Source organism: Acinonyx jubatus, chromosome C2 (genome assembly GCF_027475565.1).
Source record: "Acinonyx jubatus isolate Ajub_Pintada_27869175 chromosome C2, VMU_Ajub_asm_v1.0, whole genome shotgun sequence".
Lineage (NCBI taxonomy): Eukaryota > Metazoa > Chordata > Mammalia > Carnivora > Felidae > Acinonyx > Acinonyx jubatus.
Genome location: NC_069384.1, coordinates 145,543,200 through 145,570,324, shown reverse-complemented (window position 1 = coordinate 145,570,324; position 27,125 = coordinate 145,543,200). Strand labels below are relative to the sequence as shown.

The 27,125-nt window shown below is 46.9% G+C and overlaps 1 protein-coding gene and 1 long non-coding RNA gene across 3 annotated transcripts in view; one reads left to right on the top strand and one right to left on the bottom strand.

Moving 5' to 3' along the window:
• GPD1L (glycerol-3-phosphate dehydrogenase 1 like) overlaps window positions 1-18,426 on the bottom strand; it is a 57,070-nt gene extending 38,644 nt beyond the window's left edge. Inside the window, exons 1-2 of the mRNA XM_027040847.2 lie at window positions 18,126-18,426; window positions 4,837-5,014 (exon numbers count right to left, since the gene is read on the bottom strand). Coding sequence (XP_026896648.1) covers window positions 4,837-5,014; window positions 18,126-18,172 — 225 coding nt within the window. The 5' untranslated portion in view covers window positions 18,173-18,426. The remainder of the gene's footprint in view (window positions 1-4,836; window positions 5,015-18,125) is intronic.
• The window catches only part of LOC106984258 (uncharacterized), an 88,353-nt gene continuing 79,490 nt past the window's right edge, over window positions 18,263-27,125 (top strand). For both annotated transcript variants that reach the window (XR_001431662.3, XR_008298046.1), the window contains exon 1: window positions 18,263-19,898. This is a non-coding gene — a long non-coding RNA (uncharacterized LOC106984258). The remainder of the gene's footprint in view (window positions 19,899-27,125) is intronic.

Here is a 27,125-nt window from a genome sequence, read left to right as displayed (position 1 = left end):
AGTTTATTGTCAAATTGGTTTCCATACAACAACCAGTGCTCATCCCAAAAGGTGCCCTCCTCAATACCCATCACCCACCCTCCCCTCCCTCCCATCCCCCCATCAACCCTCAGTTTGTTCTCAGTTTTTAAGAGTCTCTTATGCTTTGGCTCTCTTCCACTCTAACCTCTTTTTTTTTTTTCCTTCCCCTCCCCCATGGGTTTCTGTTAAGTTTCTCAGGATCCACATAAGAGTGAAACCATATGGTATCTGTCTTTCTCTGTATGGCTTATTTCACTTAGCATCACACTCTCCAGTTCCATCCACGTTGCTACAAAGGGCCATATTTCATTCTTTCTCCTTGCCACATGGTACTCCATTGTGTATATAAACCACAATTTCTTTATCCGTTCATCAGTTGATGGACATTTAGGCTCAAGAAAGAGAGAATCTTAAGCAGGCTCCACACTCAGCACAGAGCCCGATGCAGGGCTTGATCCCACAATCCTGGGATCGTGACCTGACCCAAAATCAAGAGTCGGATGCTCAACTGACTGAGCCACCCAGATGCCCCAAATTCTTACCTTTTAAGGACCCCACCCATCCCTGTGTCTCTTGTTAAAAGACATGCAAGGAAGCTGCCAGCTGGTCTGGACTTCTTTCTGTCTCTTACATTTCCTTCTTGAATAAATCAAACAACTTGTAGTTGGCTGGGAATGCGATGGGTCTCTAGAGCAATGGGACTGGGGGCTCACTTAGCACGTACAGACAGTCCTTCACTCTCCTCGGTGGAGTGCTGAGGGTTTAGCCCACAGAAGCAATGTGTCATACGAGTTATATTTGTATGGTTCACATAGTCCATTCACAGAACACTATTCCTTGTGCACAGTATCAAAAGAGCTCTCCTCTTTGGGATGAGCACTGGGTGTTGTATGGAAACCAATTTGACAATAAATTTCATATATTGAAAAAAAAAAAAAAAAAAAAAGAGCTCTCCTCAACTAGCCCGGTAACTGGAATACCTTCTTGCAGAATAAAACCTTTAGCTAAGACTTTGCCTATCTTTTACTCTCAACAAAATCAAGACACTTTTAGAAATGCTGACCTAGTTCACAGGCTTTCTGTCGAAATCTTTCTGAGGGTGTCCACCATTAAAGATCCTGAAATACATTCAGAAAGACAACTCAGAACAAAAGGGCTTGCCTTACCTAGGTAAGGAGGAAAAATAATCATATCAGAACCAAGGCATCATGGTTGGTCCACTTAATGTTCAGACTTTCAGGGATCCAGGGCTCTTGGTCCAAGCTTTTATACACACACACACACACACACACATATATATCTCATATCTCATATATATATACATATACATGTATATATATATGTATATACATATATATATGTATATGTATATGTATATATATATGTATAATCATTTAAGACTGAGCTGGTAAAATGTAGGTGGAGAAGCCTAAAGGTTCTCTTGTATCCCCCGGGATTAGTTATCACTGTAAGTATATGGAAACCCTGGCCTAGCTTGATCTCTGGTCAGCTAACTGGACACCCACAGGGAACCCACCTACATTCTTGAGGGAGCGAGTATTTAGGTTAAACACAACAGCATGTGAGTAACACACATAGCGAAGTCGTAGCTGGCACACAGCACAGGTTCAAAAATATTATGGTTCCCTCCTGTTCTTCTAATCTGCATTTTGGCCAAGATCGTAAGTGAAATTTACGTCCTTGGCTCTACATTCAGAAAAATGATCCTCAGATACAGACAACCTTATCTGAAGAGTGTTACATAAATATGCCACTGCTGGTAAGTAAGGTTGCTTCTAGAGAAACACAGCTGTTAACCGCCTGGATTCCCCAATACTACACCAGTAAATATGAACTTCTTATGTAGACTGGTGGTGCCCAAAGGGTGGTTTCTGAAGCAGCAGATCACCACCACCTGGGAACTTGTCAAAACTGCAGATGTATGAGGGGCACCCGGGTGGCTCAGGAGGTTAAACGTCTGACTTCAGCTCAGGTCATGATCTCACAATTTATGGGTTGGAGCCCTTCGTCGGGCTCTGAGCTGACAGCTCAGAGCCTGGAGGCTGCTTCGGGTTCTGTGTCTCCCTCTCTCTCTGCCCCTCCCCCGCTTGCACTCACACGCGCTCTCTCTCTCAAAATAAATAAACAAACATTCTTTTAAAATGTGAATCCTCAAACATGCTGGGGGGAGTCCAGACTGGTACAACTACTTTGGAAACCAGTGGTGTGATGTGGTGAAATTATGGTTGTGTGTTCCCAGTGACCCTGCGATGCCACCCCTACGATCGCGGGCCATGACAGCAAAGCGCTGGAAACCATGCCAATGTCTGAACCAGAGAACGGATACATTCACTTTCACGAACTTACAGGGCTTCAGATATCAACAGAGTCCTGGGAGCAGCTGGTACTTCCTTTCCTCCCTCTGTCCACACACAGGCACATGGGTGGGTGGTGGAGTCAGTCAGTGTGGGGGTCGGGCTCTGAGTGGCAATGGCTGTTGACTCCTCTAGGTTACTTCTTTCCCCTCCTCCTCCCTCCTGGCTCCCATGCTCCCAGGTAAGGGCTTCAGCTTCACAGACCTACTTGGCAGGTTCCCCTCCCCAGCACTCCTTGAGCACTGCACCAGGAACTGCGGAAAAACAGAAAACTAGAAAGTCAGGTTCATGCACTCGGGAGTGAACAGGTACATAAGGGCCTGGCACATAGCACAGTGGACAGAACGAACTAATAAAGCATGTAGTTTACAGAAGGGAAGGAGCCATCGATCTGACAAGAATGAGAAATGAAACTCGGGAATTTCCTCCTCCAAGCATGGGTCAGAGATGACCTCAGAGGCCTCTCACGGCAGTGGGAACAGAGGCTCCCTTTGTTCTTCCCCTCGGATATTTGGACAACTTAACTTCTGAGCTCAGAACCGTAGGGATCCTTTCTCTCCCTGCCAACAACACCAGTAACTGCCCGGCCCCAGCATAGTGATACAGAGCAGAAAGTTCTCATTGTCCAAAAGACAATGGATCCAACAGGATGCGTCCACCAGGAATCAAACCCTAGCCTCTAGCCATGTGACCCTGGGCAGGTTCATTAACTTCTCTGAGCCTCAGTCTCTTCCGCCATAAAATCAACATCATCGTTCTAATAGGAAAACTGATAGTATCAACCTAAGAGGGTTACTGAGAGCATTAAATGAGACAAGATATATAAACTACTTAGCACAGTGCTTAATAGCAGTGTACCCTGTAACCAAAAGCCAAACATCAAGGGCGCCTGGGTGGCTCGGTCGGTAAAGCATCTGAGTCTTGATTTCGGCTCAGGTCATGATCTCACGGTTCGTGAGATGGAGCCCCACTTCGGGCTCTGCGCTAATAGCCCAGAGCCTGGTTGGGACTCTCTCTCTCTCTCTCTCTCTCTCTCTCTCTCTCTGTCTCTCTCTCTCCCCATCTTTCTCTGCCCCTCCCCCACTCATGCTTGAGCTCCTGCACTCTCTCTCTCTCTCAAAATAAATAAACACTTGGGAAAAAAAACCAACAAGCCAAACAACAGTCTTTAGTGAGCAAGGTCTTTGCATCTCCAAACTTCCTGGCATGTATCAGTTTACAAATCTGTCCCCCTGCTGGGCTCCTTGAGGCAAGCTGCGGTTGGTCGGTCATCTTCTCCCCCTTCCTGTCTCTGACAACTGTCACTGTGCTTTGCAAGAGCTGTACATGCGCATAAATGTTGCTAAGTATACGTAGGGATGAGTATTTCATTAACAAAGTAGAGTTTTTCCCGGTTAACCGGAGAATCAGGCAGATAGGAATCGGGCAGTCGCAATGGTCTGCTTTTCAGACTACTGCAGAAAACCACCAAGGGGCAAATCTGGCAACACAAGTTCACAGATTCCACGCATCTCAGGCTAGCAGCACAGTGCACGCTTTTTGTTCCTCTTGCTCATTTCTTCCTCCCCCCCATTTCCTCCAAGTCCCTGGAATGAGGCCAGGCAATTAACCTGTATTTTTCCCTCTCAGCCTAATAAGCCTGAATTTTAAACTGTCAGTCTTACAATTTTCTATTTTCTCCAATCTCCTTCTGTAATTTAGGCCTTGACCCTAATTTTAATTACAGACCGTTGCATTAGCTGTCCTCACAAGTAGACTCAAGTCTATGTGCTTAGAAAGGGAATATCAGGACAGGGGCATCACAAGTGGCAGAAGGCAAAGGTTGTTAGCTCCATCTTTGATGGGACCGACACTTTGAATGCCAAGAGAGTAGCCTGCGATGGGCTGAACTGTGTCCCCTCCCCCCAAAAGTCGTATGTTGAATTACTAACCTTAGTAGCTCGGAATATGACTATATTTAAAGACACAGTCATTGCAGAGGTGATTACATTAAGATGAGTTCACTAGAGTGGGCCCTAACACAACATGACTGGTGCCCTCGTAAGAGGGGGAGGTTAGGACACAGACACACAGAAGGAAGGCCATGTGAAGGTGCAGGAAGAAGGCGGCCATCTCCAAGTCAAAGAGAGCCTCAAAAGAAACCAGCCTGGCGACACCCCCATCTTGGACTTGAACCCTCCAGAACTGTGAGGAAATAAATTTCTGTTGTTTAAGCCACCTTTCCTATTGTACTTTCTTACGGCAGCCTTAGCAAACGAACAGAAAGCCCATCTTCAGAGTCAGGCAAACCAAAACTGACCAAGCCAAGAAGCTGGTGGTAGAAAGGAACAAAGGAGGAAGGGAGGAAATAGTTTTCCCACTCCCCCAAGCCCCAAGTGCGAACTCAGCCAAGCGTAACTTTCAGAATTGACCCAAAGTACTATCTATCCCAAAGTCTTACCACATTTTCTGGCAGCTTGTGTCCCGGGAGATATTTCACATTTTCATGGTCATTATTTATAATGTCTGTCAGTTTTCTCCCATTAACGGTTTCTTCAAAGACCCACATCTTGACTGTGGAGGCAAACTTCTTAAGTTTCTTGACATTATTACCAATTATTTTTGCAACAGCTGAACCCCTACAAAAGAAACAGTGAAGAAGAAAGAAATTAAACTCACTTGGGCAGAAGAGAAAAAGCATTCAATTATAATTGAGAAGAATCCTGTTCTGATTCTGATTCAAGCACTGAGTTTATAACTTAACAGGTGATGTCCTATCAGCCACAAGCCATTGGAAGCGTAGTTGTTTTCACCTGGAAGGAACACCCTCCTCACCCCCCGTGATCAGAAAAGCCCCCAGCATTTGGTACAAGGTCAAAAACAGCACCCCTTGAAACTAGTAAGCATCAACCTATCTTGGAAGACAGTATCACAGGCAGAAGAGAAACCCACCTAGAAGACGACATAAAAATAAAACCTGGAGTGTACCCCAAGCCTCCGAGGCAACCAGGCTCTGTTTCACATCCATCATGAGATTAAAATGTAGCTACCGTAGAACAAATTGTGTTCTGGTGAAGTGCAAAGGCCTAAGTTACAGTCGTAATGGAAAGACAAGGACCTGAGTGACTTCCAGAAAAGGAGCAGGGCAAAGGCGCGAGGCTCAGATGCCTGGGTATTTGGTCCCCCCAGCAGACGTCCACCCAGCCGGCCTCTCACCCAACAGACTCCCGGTTTATCCTGCATCTCTGTTCCCCAAGCACATTCTGGTAACTAATTGGCATCCCACAGGCTTTGCCACAGGGGAAGAGAAGGCACTCCAACTAGTTGACATGGGTCGTCTGGACAAGGGACACGGGTCTGGGGCTGGTGGCCACTGCAGCAGCTCTGTTCCCGGTCAGCCCAGGCATCTCTGTGCCCATCTCACGACGCCGAGTGCACAGTGGGCCACGGGCGGCTGATTCGGCCGGGAAGACTGTGAATGGAGAAAGTCACTTTCCTGGTGCGGGAAGCAAGTCCTTCTACCTCGTTCACGTCTCTGAGTGGGTGGTAAGCTTTTGAGAGCAGAGAACACATCACCTTTTCTCTACTGAATCACTGGCATCTAGCCCAATGTGTTATACACAGTAGGCACCCAGTAAATATGTGATAACGGGGATGAATGAGTGCACGGGTGATTGGATGAAGTTACTGGTGAGGCCAGGGAGGAGGCAGAACAAGATCCCTGGATGACCTCGCGTGTAATGTAACTGGAGTTTCCCTCCTTATTTTTGTCATGCCATTTTCAGCACCAATGAACCCCAAAGGATGTACAGACATGGTCTGACGGGCTTAGTGCTTAACAGTTGCAACAGTCATTTGAATTTTCGGAAGTAACTCATTTCAGCAGATGCTACAGGTTTGCCTTTGGCTGCAGATGCTTGGTTTCCCCACGAGGAGTTTGTAAAGACAGGAGCAAATGTATTCCAGTAAGATCACACGGAGGGATCTAGTGGTTGTGGCCTATTTTCCTGCCGGGTTTACTACATTTGGATTCCTCGTGCCCAATGCCCCGTGTCAGTTTGCTCACTTGCCCGGAATCACACTTGCTCTCTGTGACCTTGTGGGAGTTACTCAATGCCCAGGAACGCCTCTGTGAGCCTGAGCTGTGACCGCCACGGGAGCTCATGAGCAGCTGTTTCCCAGATTAGCATTAGGGTGACAGTGATCGTGGGGAGCACCTTGGCCTCTCTTCTCCAAAGCGTCAGGAGAATCGGATTAATAGGTATTTAGCTAACAAACCGTCCTGCTGGCTCCGAGGAAGAGTTTCACAGGTAACGGCACAGAGCTTTGATGTCTTTCGTGAGGGAGGGCAGCACCCAAGTCCGGGGCCTGTGGGGCAGAGCAGCACTGCTCCAGGCTGGTGGCCCCGTCAGTCCCTGCGGCGCTTTCTTAAAAACTACTGAGGCCTGATCTGACTCCGGAAGTACAGGTTTCATTGGTCTGGGCTGTGGCCGGGGACTCCGGATTTCTAAAGCTCCCAGGTAATCTGATTTACAGCCAAAGTTGAGAACAACTAGGTTGGTTTATCCACTTAGGAAAGGGAAGGTGATCGGGATCGTGGGAAGCAGCATGGAGTTTAGTTCAAGGACAAATGTAGCAAGGAGAAGAACAGAAACATTCTGGTGTCTGTAAGGCCTCGTCTTATTCTTTCTGCTTAACTTACACAATAATCTGCTTTTGTTTTTAAGATCAGTACTTAAAACACGGTATTTTATTGTTTCAAGCTCTTTTATAATCTGGTAAAATCTCCACATTGCACCAAATATTTTATTTGCTATCCAGCTTTCTTTTCTTTTTCTAACATTTATTCATTTTTGAGAGACAGAGCGCAGGCAGGGGAGGGGCAGAGAGAGAGACAGACAGACAGAATCCGAAGCAGGCTCCAGGCTGGAGCTGTCAGCACAGAACCCGACATGGGGCTCAAACTCATGAACCATGAGATCATGACCTGCGCTTAAGTCAGAAGCTAAACTGACTGAGCCACCCAGGTGCCCCTGCTGTCCGCCTCTCTTCAGTATTGTTTATAAAACCACCAAAAGTATAATCCGCCTTGACATAACAAAAGCCATATATGACGAACCCTCAGCTGACATCATACTGAGTGTTCTCACCACCAAAAATGTGGAAAGGGGGCAGTCAGAAGCTTTTTATTTTAGGAAGTAAATGTTTATCATTTGTTTTTATTTTCTATTTTGTAATTTTCATTTTTATCCAAGATACTTATCACCTTGAGTTGTGGTGGTTTCACAGGTATGTCTGTATCTCCAAACCCATCAAACTGCACACAATAAATATGTCCAGTGATTTTTATGTACCAATTACACTTCAAAAAAGCTGTTTTTTTTAAAAAGGAAGTATGTATAATCTACACCCCAAACTCCTTTGTGACTCTGAAAGGATACTAGCTGTGTTCATTCCATAGGTATTATTACTTTTTTTTTTTTTAATGTTTATTTGTTTCAGAAGAGAGAGAGGGAGTGAGAGAGAGAGAATGAGCAGGGGAGGGGCAGCGACAGAAGCCCAAGCAGGCTCTGCACCGTCAGCACAGAGCCTGACGCAGGGCTTGAAGTCACGAATCGTGAGATCATGACCTGAGCAGAAGCTGACTCACAGGCTTAACCGACTGAGCCACCCAGGCGCCCCCTACTTCTCACCAACATGAAGGAACAGGATCAAATAGAGCAAACGAAGTGCTCTGGAGGGACCTGAGTCTTTGGAAGGGACTGGAGGCTATTGCAAGTGATGTACCTTGTTCTAAAAAAAAACACACAACAAACCACACAAAAAAACAAAAAACAACAAACAAAAAGGGGGCTGGCCCGCAGAGAGCCGGTCCAAAAACACTCACAGATACTAGAACCGAGCTTAAACTAAGAGTACTGGCTATAGTCCACGAAGGCGGTTCGTACGTGGCTTGCTTGTGGCTGGAGCGGGGCTTCCCTGGCCACACTGGCGGAGCTCCCCATGTTTCAGTGTTGTGCCACTGCACAAGCATAGCCAGGCACGGATCTCCCACTGCAGGGGTCAAGGGCACAGGCAGCCATTTCCACACCTGGCCCGGCTCATTCATCTCCTAAATGACAGGTGGGACAGCGACCTTCCAGGTCCTTTCCGGGTCTATGACTGCGTCCAGTGTTTTCCCAGGTGAGGAACAGGTGTACCCCCGGTTGGCTGAGTGCTACTCCCACACACGCCACCTAAGGACACTGACTCACTTGTGCCCTTTCAACTCCTATGGCCCTCTGAGAGAGTGCAGAATGTCTCATTTAAGTGCTGCTGTGTTGTCCCCACCTCTCTAGCATGTGCTAGTTTCCCTTCTTCACAAAGTCGCCAAGTGCCTCAGACTCTGAGCCTTGGCAGGGGGCAAGTAGCATTTGGCAAGAGCTCTGTAACACTGTTCTGTTTTCGTTCTACTGGTTGTTGTCACCTCCCACATGTGATATTTACAGTGGTGATAGAAGGTTTTCCTTTAAAGTCAACTTTTAAACAAAGTGTAATAAGCAAATAACGCAGGGGTGAAGCAGAGCCAAAGCCATAGGGTGGAGCCTGCAAGATAGAAGTTTAATCCTGTCCAAACTTTTCACCTTGAAGATTAAGACAGGGAGGATCCGAGTCACCCTGACCTTCTATCACGCAACCAGGTACTGGCAGAACTGGAAGAGGGACTCAGGTCTGCTTGCGGCCAGTCCTGAGTCTTTACCTGGATGTATAAAATCACATTTCCCGCGAAACTGTGCGGACTAGGGGCGCCTGGGTGGCTCAGTCAGTTAAGCTCAACTCATGATCTCATGGTTCGTGGAATTTGAGCCCCACGTCGGGCTCTGTGCTGACAGCTCGGAGCCTGGAGCCTGCTTCGGATTCTGTGTCTCCTCTCTCTGTCCCTCCCCCACTCTCAAAAATAAATAAACAGAAAGAAGGAAAGAAAGGAAAGAAAAGAAAGAGAGAAAGAAAGAAAGAGAAGGAAGGAAGGAAGGAAGGAAGGAAGGAAGGAAGGAAGGAAGGAAGGAAAGAAAGAAAGAGAGAAAGAAAGAAAGAAAGAAATCACGGAGACTGATTTGCAACTTCTACAATGCTGTGCAAATGAGTTTAGAAGGGACACGCATGCGGAGGGATGTTCCAGTGCCAGCTACCTACTGGGACTTAAGATCTCCCTTTAATCTTTACTGCAGCCCCAAGAGAGGTCCTCATTATCCCCTTTAACTTTACAGGTGAATAAGCTGAGGATCAGACGGTAAGTTACCCAAAGGTTATGCTGCCCATCTAGAGCCAGCAGTTCTGATCCAGATCTGTCTCCAAAGCCCACGCCTTCCGCCATTTTATATCTGCCTTGGTGCAGAGCCATCCTTCGTTGAAAATGCATGGTGCACACCTAACAAGTGTAGACACTGCTAGGCGAGTCCGCACCTCATGGAGTTTGGAGAGTGGTGAATGGAAACTGGCGTCGCTGCGGCCATGGTGACCAAAGTGGCTAAGCAGATGACGTGGTGACACATCAGAGAGGTCAGGGAGAGCTGGGAGGAAGCACGGTAGGGAGAAGGCTTCACCGTGGGGAGGTGCGGAGCCTTCCAGGCCCTGGAGCAAAGGTGCAGGAACAGGTGGGGCCCAGAGATTATCTTCTGCTTTTACCTGGAACCAACACTAGTAGGCACAGGAGGAGGAGGGGGGAGGAGGAAAGAGCGGGAGAGGGGGAAGGGGAGAGGTCAAGGAAGGAAAGGGAGAGACAGGGGAGGAGCCAGTGGGGGAGAAAGGGAGGGAGAGGATGGCATTGCAGGGCAGGGAGGAGAAGGTGCAGAGGGCAGGGGTGGGGGCCAGCCCAGAAAGGGGTAGGCCTACCAGATGTCAGGCACTGGTTTTTGTTGCCGTTTTTATTGAAATATCATTGACATATAACATTGTGTAAGTTTAAGATGTACAACTTCTTGATTTGATACATTTATATACTGCAATAAGATTACCACCAAACATCTTACCCATATTATGTTTCATTCCTCAGCAACCCTTTGAGGAAGTTGATATTATCATCATACATAATGATTATTACATAGTATATGTATTACATATATTATAATATCCATCTGTTATTATCCCCATTTTTTACATGAAGAAACCGAAGCCCAGAGACCACCCAGGTAGACCAAGAGTCACGCTCCAGGCCATGTCTTCAACACTCTGCTCTCCCTCCCTGGGTCCCAGCTGGATAGACACCCACCTGCTGGAGGTCCTAACCTCCAGCTTGGCATGCCCACCTGACCCCTTGGCATTCACTCTCTTGCCTTCTGGCCCCTTCTTCTCTAAAGAGCTGAGTATTTTCAGCAGGCTGGGGATGTGCTCCATCAGCCAAGGAATGGCCACCTATCAAGTTAGGAGCAAACTTGATAGAATTCTTCACAGAGTGCGAAATCCTTCTTGGCCAGAAAGGACCCTCCAGTCCCTCCTTCTTTTTACTAAGGAAACTGAGGCCCAGTGAGAAGAATTAACAAGGGTTCAGCCAGATTTTCCACATTCCATGCCCCAGCCTCTTCTAGAGCTGATCCTAACTATGGAACCAACAGAAAAGGGTGGTCAATTTTGTTTTAAATAACATCTGCTTTTATACTCATAAAAGCAATACATGAAAGATGAAAAGACAATTATGAATAATCTCACCACCCAGGGAGAACTACGGTTAACATTTTGTGTAATTCTTTGTGTTCAAGGGCTTTTTAAAGTACAATCAAATGCCAGAGTATTAGATGCAAATGTGAAAAATGAAGTATTTTAAAAACTGATTCAACTTGGTGAATGTTCATTTGATCTCTGGATAGGGAAGCTTTCTAAGCTTAAAATCAAAGGAAGAAACCACAGAGGGAAAAAGATCAATGTGAACAACTTCACAAAGAAAAGGAGGGGGGAAACATTAAAAAAGCCTTTCCATCTATCAAAATTCAAAAGGGCCGAAGAAAAAGCTTAAGGTAGAATGTTACATTCAACCAAAAAAAAAAGAATGCAAAATTGTACACTCCACATGACAGGCAATTAACAAAATACATACCACCTCGCACCCATTAAGATGGTTACTACAGGGGAAAAAAAACCCAAACAAACCCAGAAAATAACGAATGTTAGTGAACGCGTGCGGAAATTGGAACCCTTGTGCACTGCTGGCGGGAATGTAAAACAGGGCAATTGTTATGGAAAGCAACACGGTGGTTGGCCAAAAAACCAAAAATAGAATTACTGTATTATCCAACAATTCCACCTCAAGGTGTGTACCCAAGAGAACTGAAAGCAGGCCCTCAGATGTTTGCACACCCATATTCAGAGCAGCATTACAGTGGTCCCCCTCATCTGCCCTTTCCATTCTGTGGTTTCACTTACCCCCCACCCCACCCCCCAGGTGCCAGGTCCCTGGTGTGGGCAGATAGCCGGCCATCTCTCATCACCACAAGAAAGGCGACGACAGGACACTTAGGTATTTTGAGAGTGATGAACCATATTCACGTAACTTTTATTACAGTCTCTTGTTATAATTGTTCTATTTTATTCATTATTATCGTTAATCTCTTACTGTGCCTAATTTATACATTAAACTTTGTCATTGGTACATACGTAGAGGAAAGACAACAGTATTTACAGGGTTCTGTACTATCTGCAGAGGGTGGAAGAAACCCAAGTGTCCACTAATGGATGAACGAATAAACAAAATGTCCTACATAAACACAGTGAAATATTTTTCAGCCTTAAAAGGGAAACACATTTTGACACGCTACACCAGGAATGAGCCTTGAGGACATTATGCTAAGTGAAGCAAGCCAGCTACAAGAAAGACAAATACTGTATGGTCCCACTTACACGAGGTACCATAATTATAGGAACTCCCTCTTGCTGCTGGTGGAATCTAACCACCAAATAGAGAAGTCCGAACTAGCCTGCTGACGAATGAGAGACACACAGCCCAGGCACTCCTGTTAGCTGGCAGGAGCCTGCTCCCTGCCAGACACACAAAGGACGTCACCTAGGACCAAGAATCCCAGGCAACCCATCACTGGACTGCAGCCTTATGAGTGAGACCAGGCTAGACCAGCAGAAGAAGTTCCCAGCTTAGTTCGGACTGTTGATCCCAAGAATCACGAATGTCTCTCAAAAAATAAATAAGTGTTTAAAAAAATTAAAAAAAAAAAAATGGATTGAGTTCCCAGCTCCCAAATGTGGAAGGGACTGAGCCCCAAAAGACAATGATGGCAACCGAAATTTAAGGAAAGAGAGTGGGTTCACCAAGGCAATGCTCAGAGATTAAGGAGTGAAAGTTGGAAGTGACAGATTTTTCACTCAGATGTAAGGTTTTTCTAACAATTTGCTAGATTAATTTTAGGAAGATGAGTTGCCTTAAAAATAGTAAACTATGATCATCTGCCATGTGTACAAGAGGGGGAGTGCCTGCTCTGGAGGGAAACAATGATTTTCAAGGCGTCCTTTCAATCTGTTCATTCTTTCTTTCTTTTTTGAAGATTTTATTTTTAAGTAATCTCTCCACCCAGCGTGGAGCTCAAACCCACAACGCCGAGATCAAGAGTTCCGTGTTCGACCAACTAAGCCAGCCAGGTGCCCCTCAATTCGATTTTTCTTTTTTTTCCCTGTTTTTTAAGTAGGCCTCACACCCAGTGTGGAGCTTGAGCTCACAACCGTGAGATCATGACCCGAGCTGAATTCAAGAGTCAGACGCTCAACCGACTGAACCACCCAGGCACCCCCAATTTGATTTCTCTTGATTGGAATACTGTTATATTAACTTTTGTTGGGAGGGTCAGATAGGAGATAGTCAATATTTCTACGACAGTGAGGTCTGTCCTCAGGTACACGAATGCTTCTCGCTGAAAAGGACAAGAATTTATGGAAACACAGCCATTAAGCATCGAAGCTTCAACTCCACCTTATGAACCACTGACCCCAAATGGTCTTCTCTTGATCTCCATTTTGTCACCTAAAATAGGGGTAATATAGTACTGCACAGACTTGTTAGGAGGCTTAAGTGAAGAAATGCACACACCTGACATACAGAAAATGACCTCCCAGGGAGGGAAGGAAGCGGAATAGAATAAGGCTGGCAGAGGTGAAAGGTCAGAGAGAACTGAGGGCTTCTAACACACCCCTAACAAGCAGCCATGATTTTTTATACCGATCTTCTTCAGCTGATGATGGGATTATGTCCCAATAGATCCACTGTTAAGTTTAAAATATCCTAAAATATCTGGTATCCTTAACCTCTCAAACACCATGGCTTCAACAAGCCCCCAACACTTCCATTAGCATATGGTTGGGCAAAAATACCGAACACAAAGCCTGTTTCACAAAGAAGCGTTGACTAGCTCAAGTAAATGACTGAACCCCACACTGAACGTGACAAACGGAACGGCCATGTGGATACAGAAGGGCTGTCCACGTACTGCTTGTTCACCCTCGTGACCGGTGGCTGGCCGGGGGCTGTAGCCGCTGCCTGGCACCATGCCAGGGGATCCACTGCATGGCGCCAGCCCTGGAGAAGAGCCAAATCCACAACTCAAAGGGTGGTATCTACTGAATACTCATAAATATTTTTTTTTAATGTTTATTTACTTCTGAGAGGGAGGGAGAGAGAGACAGAGCATGAACAGGGAAGGGGCAGAGACAGACGGGGAGATACAGATGTCGAAGCAGGCTCCAGGCTCCGAGCTGTGAGCACAGGGCCTGACACGGGGCTGGAACCCACGAACCGTGAGATCATGACCTGAGCCGAAGTCGGATGCTTAACCGACGGAGCCACCCAGGCGCCCCTCTACTGAATACTTACAAAGCATAAAGTTGAAAAAGTGCAAGTCAAACCATCATACATTGGGGACCTTCTGTACTGAACAGGGTTCAGTTAAGAGGTGATGGAAATGGGACATTAAGTATCAGGGCTTTCTCTTTTTTAGCTGTACAAACTTCTTACTCTGGTTCACAGAGGAACTCCGGATCTTTTCTCAGTTCAACTCCCACCCAGCCTGTCACTAAACTGTTCTTCCAGCTTCCAAAGCAGAGAGGTACATCAGTGCCACCTGTGGACAGGGAAGGGCTTATTTCTGACCCCAGAGGAGCTAATTTACAGCCACTCAGATGGCCTCTGAGTGGGCATGTAGCAAAACTCAGCACAGAAACTGAGTAACACAGACCAAAGAGTGACAGAAGGGGGCTAAGGGCCACAGAGCTACATTCCAGATGGTTCCAGCAGACCAAAAAAACATTCAGCTTCAGTCTTCAGTCCAAAGTAGGCCAAAGCTCTCCCTGACCTTCAGTCAAGCTGTGGGGTGATGGTGAAAACAAGGGCAAGAGATAACTCATCAAATTCCTCCAGCTGCGTATCAGTTACGCTCGTTGTCTTTTACCCTCTCTCCCTTCTCTGCCTCTGCTTCTTGGTCAGAGTCCAACTGGATCATTTGGTGACCTAATGATGGTACCGGTCAAGGTTGATCCAATAAACACAGTGATAACGGTAGCTGACGTCTACTGAGTGCCAGTCTCTTTGTACTCTTCCTGAGTCATGCCATTTAATCCTGACCAAAATCCTAGATAGCAGGTACCAATATCATAACCAAGGATTCTTGAAGACACAGTTTGCTCAAGACCTTACAGCTGCCAAGTAGGGGACCAGGACTGAAACCCAAGGAGTGGGAATCCCAAGCCCCTCCTTAGACCACTCATTGTACCACACTGCCTCCAAAGGAGGTTCGGGACTTGGACATATGCTCCCTACCACCCAGAGGTTTGGGTGTAAATACAGCCCTGAGGTTTTAGTTCTAGCACTGAATCTTGCCCTGTGTGTGGGTCATTTTTCCAACCTTCTGGTAAAGAAACTTTGTTTCATCTTTGGAGGAACTTAGAAGCTTTAGGGTTTGTTTTGTTTTGTTTTGTTGTTGTTTTTCTGAGTTACCAAGGGCCATGCAAAGTCATGCAGGTCAGGAAGCGCCGCCCTGCATCCGCCTCTGGCCTCCTGTCTCTGACCTGTCTACAGGAAAGGAGGTGCCAAAGGACAGGACAGGGGCATGTTATACAACCCCTTTATGTGACTCCCATGTCATTCCTGGCTGAAGCTCCCGGTCAAGTCAGCTAGATTCAGTCTTCCGTTGTCTGTATTGCAATTAATGATCGTTTACGTGGGGGAGGCACTCGAATGTGAGGATGACAGCTATGGGTTTAGATGTGACAACACCTTTACTTACTTAAGCTCTCTCAGCTACTGCCAAGTCCCAAGTTTAAACACTGCTTAAGCCACTTCACATTCTGCAAGTAAGGATCAAATCTGGAAGGGCAGGTCCATCTTCTAGATAATATTTTAAAATTCGCAAAAGGCTAAAGTCCTGTAAGGAAAAAAAAATCTGTCCCCACCGCACGGAATATAAGTCATCAAGGGTAGGTAGTAGCCTCGGTGATAATTCTGATGCAATGGTCTTTGGACCACATTTTAAGAAACACTATTTAAAATGTAACATCTAACCTTGTGACAGATATTTCATTCCACTTTACGTTTCTTTTGAATTTATCTTCCAACTTATCTCAGCCCTGAAGGTAAATTCCTTTCAGGCAGGGATTATGTGCAATTGTGGAAAGGCCACAGGACCTACATGGGGCAAACACACGCCTACTGACCAGAGAGAGCTGAATGCCCCACAGGCCCTATGGAGCCTCTGCAAACTGTTTTCAGTTCCTGAATTTCTGAATCTCTCCGGGGAGGTCGCGATCCTCTCTCTAGGACTGGAGTGGCTCCGCACCCAGGGCAGTGGCAGGGAAGCAACAATGTTCCTGTCTGATCCCATAATTAATGGAGCTGGGCAGCTGGCCTAAACCATCAGGATGGCACATTTCTCAATTGCTGTGCTCTAAGGTCACCAGCCAAGTTCTACTCCATTTCCTTGGGCTGAAGTGGGCCAAGAAAACAGTCAAGTACATCAGTGTGAAGTCGTGGGAAGGTAGCCAAATCCCACTGGAGGGGGCAGGAGGTTTGCTTCACTCCTCCAGCTCCAGGCCCAAACACAGCATGGCAAAGCTGTGCCACTTCGGCACCTTGCAAATTAGGAAAAGGCTCTGTCATCCGTGGTTCTGTGTCCTCTTACAGAAGAGGAAACCAGGGTCAAAAGAACACGTGCTAACAGTGCTTTTCCAGTCCTATGGCCAACAGGGCCGCTGTAATCTCATTCAAGTGACCTTGGGATCTAAACTGGCAAAGCCAACCTGCAAGTCCAAATGAAGCTTTGCAGTGGATAGGTACCAACTCCAATAAATGTTGCGTAGAACCCTGTGGTTGGTCGAAAAAGGGAGTTTACAGAAAAAGTCATAATACCCTAGTATTTGCAGGGCAGAGAAGGAAAGGGCTATATGTAAGCATTCACTTGCATCTGATGGGGTCTCTTCACAAAGGCCAGAAGCAACTGATAATACTGATTTTCCTCCAGGAGATAACCTGGGAAACAAGTCTGAGTGTAAGATATTTCACTGGGTTTTTTTGCAGGGTGTTTGGTAACTTCTGGTTTTTGAATGTGAATATATTACATAATCAATATAATTACATTTTTAAAAATTAGTTTTCAAACATTCGTTTAATTTTTATTTAGCATATGCCGGGCACCAGGGTAGATGCTGTCCTCAAGAGCTGGATAGGGAGGGGTGGAAACAGATAATGAAATAAATCATTACTATGGGTGAGGGGGGGCGGGGGGGGGGTGGCACCGAGAGAGGCCACTGGCTTTGCCGATGGAAAAGTGGAGAACCAGATAAGGTTTACTTCAAGGACTGAAAGGGCACAACTCTGTACTATTTATTCTATACCAGTCCCTCGGATGTACGCGGAAAAAAAAAGTGCACAACAATGGGAAAGTAACTGAAAATATCAGAGGCTGTATTACATTCCGCTTCCTCCCTCCCACCTGGCCCCACTTTCCTCTACACTCACCCGACATACGAGAGAAGCAAAGTTTGATAAAGGGAACTAAAAGGGCTGACATTTACAAAGTGCTTAGAAGAGCGCCTGTCACAAAGTGCTGGTATAAATGTGAAAAGTCAGATAGAGCCTAACGGAGACGTGAAGCTTCGCAAATATCCCTCCCGAGAATTCCCAACGCCGCTGGACTACTCCGGGAGCCAGGCCTGTTGGAACTTGGATTTTCTTATCTGCACAACCTTACTAAGATACAGGACGCATCAGAAGCGGTGGGCGAGACCCGCACTTGGAAGGGCAACGCTGGTCCCGCCCACGACCTGGGTGGCAAGCACCCCTTAGCCCCCCCCCCCCCCCCCGCCTTGGTTTCCTCAACAACGAAACTACGGTAAAAATGCTCGAGTCTCCACCAATTCCTCGGCGATCCGCCGAGGAGAATGGAGAACGCTCTCAGAATGGTGCGCAAGACACCCGGGCGTGGCGAGCAGGTGGCCTCCGTGCGCCCGCCGCGCGGTGACGAGAGCTCAGACAGGTGCCCGCCGACGCGCAGTGCCCTCTTGCCGCGCTGCCCCCCGCGGGCACGCGGGCCCAGGGCCTCCCGGGCCAGTGCCTCGGCGCGGCCTCCCCGGGCGCGCGGTGCCCAGCCCGGCCGCGAGGCCGCCCGCCCCGCCTCCCTGCGCGCGGTGCCCGGTGCCCACGCTGCGGCGGGGACGCGCGGCCCTAGCCCGCCCGGGAGAGGGGCTTCCTGGAGGCGGAGCCCGCGCTGCCGGCCCGCCGCCGCTCACCAGTTCCCCGAGCCCACGATGCACACTTTCAGGGGAGCCGCTGCCATCGCCAGGCTGGAACGCAGCAGCCCGGCCCGTGCCTCCCCAGCCGGCCGCCCGCCTGACTCCGCGCCCACGGCTTTGCCCACAGCGGCTCGCGAGGGCCCCGCCCCTCCCGCCTCTCCGCCAATGGCCGCGACCACCGCCGCCCGGGCGCCCCGGGCCACAGCTGACAGCCTGGGAGGGCCCGCCCAGCCACTCCCGAGAACCACTGCGCACGCCTGAGCCTGGCCGGCCTCCGGGCTCGGCTCCGGCGCCGACCCGCCCCTGCCCGAGGCATGCCGGGACTTGTAGTCCACGCCCCGCCGCCCTCCGCAGCCGCGTGCCCCCGGACCGCGGCCGCCGCCGCGCCACGTGCAGACGTGGGTTTTTGCGCCGCTGCTGTCTCGCAGCGCCAGGGGCTGCAGTTCCTTCCCCGCAGAGCAAACCCTTCCGGAACCGGCGTGGTGCCCACTCCGGCTCGCGTTCTTCTCCCCATGCGGGAAGAGCGGCTAGGCTGCAGCTTGGAACCGAGAGGATCCCAGGGTGACTCTAGAGTCGACCGACCTGGACCAGAGCGCAAAATACCCACACCTGCCTCTTGAGGCTCTGCCTCGTTGGTGGAGACAGTAAACAGCCTGGCACCCCTTGAACTGCGTAGTGAATTTGTGTTTTCTGGGGCCTTCTGGACGTAGCTGGACTGTACCTGAGCTTCAGGATGGACACTTTTTGGGTAGTCAAGAGAGAGAGAGGCCTGGGCACCTGCGGCATCGCACTCCCCCACTTGCTTGGCAGGACGTGCCTCCTCATTATCTTTGCCCCAGGATTCCTGGAGAGCTTGTGGGTCTGAGGCTACTCCTTCCTAACAAATAGAACATTCTTGATTCATTCTGAGTGTCACTTTCCCCCAGGCACCGTGCTAGACTTTGGGTTACGCAAGTGGCTCTCTAGAGCTTTGAAAAATCGCCGTACCCGGGCACCACCCCAAATCATCAGAATCTCCCGGGATGGGACGCAAGCATCAGAATTCTTTCCAGTTCAAGATGATTGCAAAAGGCAGTAAAGAGAACCAAAGAGCTTAAAAATCAGTGAGACTGGCTGAAGAAACGAATGCTCTAATCCCTAGAAAAGTACTAGACCCATTATGTTTGATGCTCAGAGGATTAACAATTATTTTTGTTTTCATTTTTGCATCGTATGAAAGATTTATGTTTATTACTTACGCTGTTTATTTAAGGGAATACTTAAAGGAGTGGGTGAGACAGATTTTCTCCATTCCTTCACTGACGGTTTGCTCTCAATTATTTGAGCTAATGGAAAGACATCTAGGCAGGGATGATATGAAAAATAGACTTTTCAAGCTTTATTAGTTTTTTCTTGCATTTTTGTTAGGAGATGAGGTTGTCAAATAATGAATTTATGGACTTGGGGAGTATCCATGCATTGCAAAAATTCATACCAAGTGATCCATTTTTCGCCTTTGCCTGAACGTTTTATACCTCATCTGGAAACTCCTGTTCTCTAATGTCGCAATGACACCTGCATGATAATGAGCTGCCGGCTATTCTGTGGGTATATCCTTCAAAGCCTTGTCACCCAGTGTTTACTGAGGACCCGATATGCACCACACATTGTGCCAGAACATAGTGAGTCCTCATTTATTTCTACAGACCGGTTACAAAGACTAAGACAAAAACTAAATAGGTGAAACCCGTGAACATAATGTTGAGAGAATAAAGCAAGTCAGAAGAGAAGGTAAGCGATGTGATTCCATTTCTATTATTATAGAAACAGGCAAAATTACACGTATCAGTAGGGATACATACATGCATCGTAAAACTAAAGGAAGACGAGGAAAAGACGAACACGAAATGCAGGATTGCGGTTAGGGTGGAGGGGAGGGTTGGTTATTCTTTGTAACTTCTGCATATATTATAAACACTTTTTTTTAATTTTTTTTTAACGTTTATTTATTTTTGAGACAGAGAGAGACAGCATGAACGGGGGAGGGTCAGGGAGAGAGGGAGACACAGAATCTGAAACAGGCTCCAGGCTCTGAGCCATCAGCACAGAGCCTGACGCGGGGCTTGAACTCACGAACCGTGAGATCATGACCTGAGCCGAAGTCAGACGCTTAACCGACTGAGCCACCCAGGCGCCCCTATAAACACTTTTTAATACATGGGTAATGAACATCATGGGGGTGGGGAGAAGATACACTTTAGAAGAGTAACGAAAGCCAATTTTGACGTAGTTGGTTTTCTGACCTGCTTGTGGTCATCGGTGGTAGCGATGCGGACATTGATTGGCCTTCTGTGTATCACCTGCCCCAAGAGGTTCCAGAAGCCTGGAAGATGAGTTAGCCAGTCTCATCGTGCCAGGGCTGACTCTTCCAGGAACTGGAGAAGCCTGGAGCACATATACGATGTGGTGGGTGGAGAAGGTGTCTCTGACAGCTGCTGTGCGTGTGTTATCGTGGTAACAACTGGCTCGGCAGCTAGAAGAAGCCAGGTAGCACTTTGGAAACTCAGCCCAGGAAACTCTACAGCCAGGTCACTGATTTCATGAAGTACACTTTTTATTTTCTGCATTACAGGAGTCGGTGACCACAGTATTGTTTTTAATGTAACTAGACCCTCCATTCCTCTGGCTCCAGAGCACATTTTTTGCAGTTGTGTTAAGCCCTTCCCACCAACCTCCTACACAGGCGCTAACACCCTCCTCTAGGCCCTTCTGACTTCCACTGGCTGCTGGGTCCCAGAGCCAATGCTGCACATTACATGACAGCAGCCTCCCATTTGCGGGTAGTACGATCTGTTCTGGTTATCACTTGCTGCGTAACAAACCACCCCCAGACTTAGGTCTTAAAAAAACAACCACATTCAATTATTTAGTCCCCGAACCTGCAGTGTAGGCCAGGCTCGGAGGGGAAGGGTCATTCCACCGTGGGGATGGACGGGCAAATAGGACTGGAGGGTCCATCTCCCGGAGGGCTTGTTCCCACGGCTGGCTAGTTAGTGTTGGCTGCTAGCTTGGGGCTCAGCCTCCGCTGCGGGCTGCAGTCCTGTGGGCCTGAGTCTTTGTGTGGACCTCTCCGGAAGAAGTGTCCCCGTGGCAAAGTGCCTGGGCTCCACCAGCAAGCATCCAGAGAGAACTGAAATGGAAGTTGCCAGTTTCTTAAGACCTGAACCCCCAAATTGTCACAGCCTCACTTCTGATCTTTTGGTCAAGAAATCACAGAGCCCAAATTCTAGGGAAAGGGACATATAACGAATCCTTCCAATTAAAGTAAGCCAGATTAAAAAAAGAAGTTATTAAAATTATAAGGAAAAGAAAATACATGTATAGTACTCTGCTGTGTTTATTGAAACATAAAGTCATGGGTTTGAACTGAGCAGGTCCACTTATAGGCAGATTTTTTTCAATAAATGTGCATACAGTACTGTAAATGCTATTTTCTGTTCCTTACAATTTTCTGAATAACATTTTCTTTTATTTTATTGTAAGAATATAGTGTATAATATACATAACATACAAAATACGTGTTAATTGACTGTTTATGTTGTCAGTAAGCCTTCCGGTCAACAGTAGGCTATTAGTAGTTGAGTTTGGGGGAGTCAAAAGTTATATAGGGATTTTCAACTGGCGGGGGCAGGGAGGGGGGGGGTTCGTCAGCACCGCTAACGCCTTGCCTTGTTCAAGGATCAACTGTGTATTTTCATACCTCAAGTGAGGAAATTGAGGCACAGACTCCAAAAAGACTTTCTAAACTTCCTGTGGGGAGTCAGGGTCAGCCTTTTTGTTGCTGTTGTTGTTGTTTTTTAATTTTTCTTTTTTAACATTTATTTATTTTTGAGACAGAGACAGAGCATGAACAGGGGAGGGTCAGAGAGAGAGGGAGACACAGAATCTGAAGCAGGCTCCAGGCTCTGAGCCATCAGCCCAGAGCCCGACGCGGGGCTCGAACTCACAGACCGCGAGATTGTGACCTGAGTTGAAGTTGGACACTCAACCGACTGAGCCACCCAGGCGCCCCAGGGCCAGCCTTTTTGGATTCCATATCTTATCTATACTCATCTAACTATGCATTCATTCAATACATGTTCACTGAGCACCTACTATGTGCCAGTCACTGTACTGCGTCCCAGGGATTAAATATTAGACAAGAGAGGTGGGGTCCCTTCCCTCATAGAAACTTAAATTTAGAGGGAGATAGAGGCCAATTAAGAAATAATTACCCTATGGTGTGGTAAATGCTACTGGTTTACTATGGCAGCCCAGGGAGGAAAAAAAAAAAAAAACACCACGCCGGTCCCAGACTTTGGGTTTCTGGAAAGGCTTCTCAAATAAAGTAAGATTTCTGCTGAAGCCTGAAGGGAAAGGTGGTGTCAGCAACGTGAGGGGGCGGGAGTGCACAAGTGAGCCCTTCCAGGTGGAGGGAACAGCATAGGCAAAGATTCAGAGACTAGAGAGAGAATGACATATTCAGGAACTGAGAGGAGGTCAGTGTGGATGGAGGGAAGGACAAATCACCAGCTTGTGTCATGCGAAGAGTCCTCTGGATGAATTAATTCGTGGGAGGAGGGTCAGGAGGCAGAGGCCAGGGAAGAGCCTGCTGTGGTATTCTCTATGAGAAATGACAGTGGCTTAGACTAGGGTGGAGAGACCCATGTGGTGGGGATGGTGATGGGGAGGAGTCAGTGAAACTGAGACGTACCTAGGAAGCAGAAAAATAAGACTGACTACTTTCTTGAGTGGAGAGAGGAAGGAATCTCGCGGGCTTGGGCAAATGAACGAATATCACTTGCTAAAACAGGGAAAGAGGAATGGATCTGGAGAGAAGGATGGTGAGCTCTGGACAAGTTAAGCTTAAGGAGGGGTGCCTGGCTGGCTCAGTCATTTGAACGTGCACCTCTTGATACGAGGTTGTGAGTTTGAACCCCACCTTGGGTGTAAAGATTACTTAAAAAATAACATCTTTACAAAAAAGAGAAAAGGTAAGCTTGAGGAGTCCATTTGGTATTCAAGTTCAGATTTCAAGGAGGCATTTGGTCTGAGATAGACTCGTTTGCAATTCATTAGCATATAAGTGGAAAGTCCAGTGGTCGGTGCCTAGAACAATGCCAGGCACAGAGTGAATGCTCAGTAAATGTTTGTTGAACGAAAGTGATTGAGATCACTCAAAAGGGCCAAGTAACAAAGCAAGACGAACCAGGACAGGATTCTGAAATGGACTAAATAGTGCAAAGAAAGTCTAAAGCAGAGGAGTCTGAGGAGATAAGGAGCTGCAAGAACGTAAAGTATGGAAGACAGCATTTCAAGAAGGAGGGATGGTCGTAAGGAGGTTTGAGAGTGGTAAGGTAAGATACAGCTGGAGAAAGACGGCTGCTGGCAAAGCCCCTGGGTATGGTTGTGCAGGTAGCACACTGCACCATGCCAGTGAGCACAATGGACATTGTGGATATGGCAGATTAGTATGCTTAAGATGACCATTTTCTGACAGATGGAGGCAAGTGCCTTGACGGAGGGGCACCTTTCCTAGTCCACACAAAGGTATTTTATGGGTTAGCTACCACCCTGGTTGCTGGTGACCCTGGTGAGAATAGTTTCTCTTCAGTTTGTGCACACAGTATCAACCCAGCTTGCAGTGAGTGGAAGTATAAATGGAAGGCAAAGAAGTGGAGCTCGAGGGGTGCCTGGGTGGCTCAGTCGGTTAAGTGTCCAACTCTTGGTTTAAACTCAGTTCATGATCTCATGGTTTGTGAGTTTGAGCCCTGCATCAGGCTCTGTGCTGACAGTGCAGAGACTGAGTGGGATTCTCTCTCTCTCTCTCTCTCTCTCTCTCTCTGCCCCTCATGTGCTCCCTCTCTTCTCTCTCTCTCTCAAAAAAAAAAAAAGTGGAGCTTGAAATTGTGCAGACAATGTTTTCTAGAAATTTGGCTGACAATAGAAGATAAGGGATAGGGACATATGGGAAGAGAAAGGCAAAACTAAAGAGAAATAGGAAGAAATCTTAGGGCGTGGGAGTTTTGTTGTTGGTTTTGGTTTTGGTTTGGTTTTATGTGTAAAGGCTAGAACAGTTTATGTGGAAGAGGTTAGAACATGTTGAATACTCTAGGTAGAAGTGAGTAGAGAGGGAGAGATTGAAAATACAGGACAGAAGTGAGAAAGTGAGAGAGGGATTAGCCTTAAGTTAGATGAGACTCTTTGAGGAGGGCATACCTGAGTGAATTAAAGAAGCCAGTCATGGGAAGATGGATAGAAAAGCATTGCAGAAAGAGAGAATAGCCAGTACAAAGGCCCTGAGGCAGTAAACAGCCTGTGTTTTTGAGGAACAGAAAACTAGAATACAGTAAACAAATGTGAGAGGACAAAATTTCAATCATAAAAGGTAGTCAGGCCATATTAAACTGTAGGGCTCCGTGGACCATGGTATAAAAAAAAGGGGGGGGTATTTTCTGCCAACCAAATCTGGGACAACACAAGCATCAAAATAAATAATAACAGTAATAAACTTAAACACTTTGGGTTTTTTTGTTTGTTTGTTTTGAGAGCGACAGAGCATGAGCCGGGGAAGGGCAAAGAGAGGGAGACACAAGATCAAAGCAGGCTCCAGGCTCTGTGCTGAGCCCTGGGCTTGGAGCCTGCTTGGGATTCTCTCTCTCTCTCTCTCTCTCTCTCTCTCTCTCTCTCTCTCTCTCTCTTCCTCTGCCCATCTCCTCTGCTCTCTCATGCACTCTCTCTCAAAAAAAAAAAAAATTGAGGGGCTCCTGGGTGGCTCAGTCAGTTAAGCGTCCGACTTCAGCTCAGGTCATGATCTCGCAGTCTGTGAGTTCGAGCCCCGCATCGGGCTCTGTGCTGACAGCTCAGAGCTGGAGCCTGTTTCAGATTCTGTGTCTCCCTCTCTCTCTGACCCTCCCCCATTCATGCTGTCTCTCCCTGTCTCAAAAATAAATAAACATTTAAAAAAAAATTAAAAATTGCTATTTTTACTTATTTTGAAGTCTGACACAGAATTGCCATTTTTAAAAATTTTTTTTTAACGTTTATTTATTTTTGAGACAGAGACAGAGCATGAACGGGGGAGGGGCAGAGAGATAGGGAGACACAGAATCGGAAGTGTGCTCCAGGCTCTGAGCCATCAGCCCAGAGCCCGATGCGGGGCTCGAACCCACGGACTGTGAGATCGTGACCTGAGCTGAAGTCGGACGCTCAACCGACTGAGCCACCCAGGCGCCCCAGAATTGCCATTTTTGAAATTTTTCCAAATAAGCACATAAACTGTTGCCCTGTACTATTCCATTTCATTTCCTCTTAGCATATTTATTTTAACAACCTCAGTCCTATTATTTTAATTTAATCAATACCTTTTTTGAAGCATTAATGAATTCATATGGTTCAAAACCCAGAAGGATTGGAACAGTATGTAGTGAAATTGTTTCCCTGCCTTTTCCAGAGGTGTCCCAGTTCCCTCCCTTAAGGAAACCCTCGTTACCAGTGACTTGCATATCCTTCCAGGAATCTTCCACAAATAGACAAATGTATTTTTCTTTTCCTCCTCTTAATATTTTACACATTCGTCCTGTTACTTGTCTTTCTACGTAACATTATTTCACAGTAAAAACATCAGTCAGGGTGCCTGGGTGGCTCAGTTGGTTGAGTGTCTCACTCTTGATTTTGGCTCAGGTCATGATCTCATGGTCACAGCATCGAGCCTCACATCGGGCTCTATTCTGAGCCTGTAGCTTGCTTGAGATCTTGGGATCTCTCTGCCTCCCTCTCTCTGTCTCTGCCCCCCTCCCACTCACATGCTCCTGCTTTTTCTCTCTCTCAAGATAAATACATAAACATTTTAAAAAGTCACTCAATGTCAAACAATTGGCTGTACATAATGAAAACTTGAAATTGAAAATGGAAAGCAGAAATGTAGCTGTTTAGAAAATTCTCTCTGAAGTCTCTGTTTTTTCTCGTTACTTTAAAGCACTGCAAACTTTTTCACAGGTATTGGTTAAATTCATTCTTCTAATTCCAGGGAGGACTTCCTTCTACTTGGTCTGCCCTGGAGACACATTTCATCCACTCCGTCCTCCCAGTACACATCCCCCACCACTTTGCTTCCTAATGATACGACGTACAATCCCCGATGGTGACATTGGTTCTTGGTACAACTGGCTTGAAATGAAATTGCCCATCTATCAGATTGCTACTGAAAGTCTAATGAGAAATTACAGATTTTTGGCTGAAACAATGCCTCATTCTGGAAACTTATATGGGCTTTTATCTCACTTACTTGGGGAATAGAGACATAACGGATAAAAGGCGGTCTTGGCTGCTTGCAAGAACCAAACAGAGCCCCAGACGCTGAGCATTAACGTGTTCATATCAGTTGTAATGTGCTCACATCAAGGTTTTTTTTTTTAATTATCAAAGGGTCTGGGCACCAGGTTTTATTGACAGACTGCACCTTTTCACCAGTCCCTTAGATTGGGACAGTGTAAGGATCTGTCCCTTCATTTAAACATCGCACCGCTATAACCTACCTTTACCTTAGGACCCAGTTCTTGGCCAAGCGCTGGGTGTTACCATCGATTATATCTGGGGAACCGGCTAGCTTGGATCCCTTGGAGAATGTAGGAGTTTTAAAGATGAACTTTCTAGACTTAGTATTGTACCTTACCAGAGAAAAGCAGGGATATCTATTCCATTTCTGTTTGGGTGAAAATCAAATACCAACTAGCATTTGTTTCTAGAGTTGAGCCTTGTTCATTGGCTGATTCTACAGGTATTTCCTGAACTCCTGCCATGTGCCAGAATTGACAATACAATGTTGACTAAACGAAACAAAGTTCACAGTCCAAAAGCAAGGTTAGATAAAGAAACAAGTATCTTCTATGGAGTCCAGCCCCATATTGTTCTGATAAGAGACAGGGGGCTCTGGGAACAGATGGGAGCCATGCCAAGCTGGACCCAGGGCACCAGTAA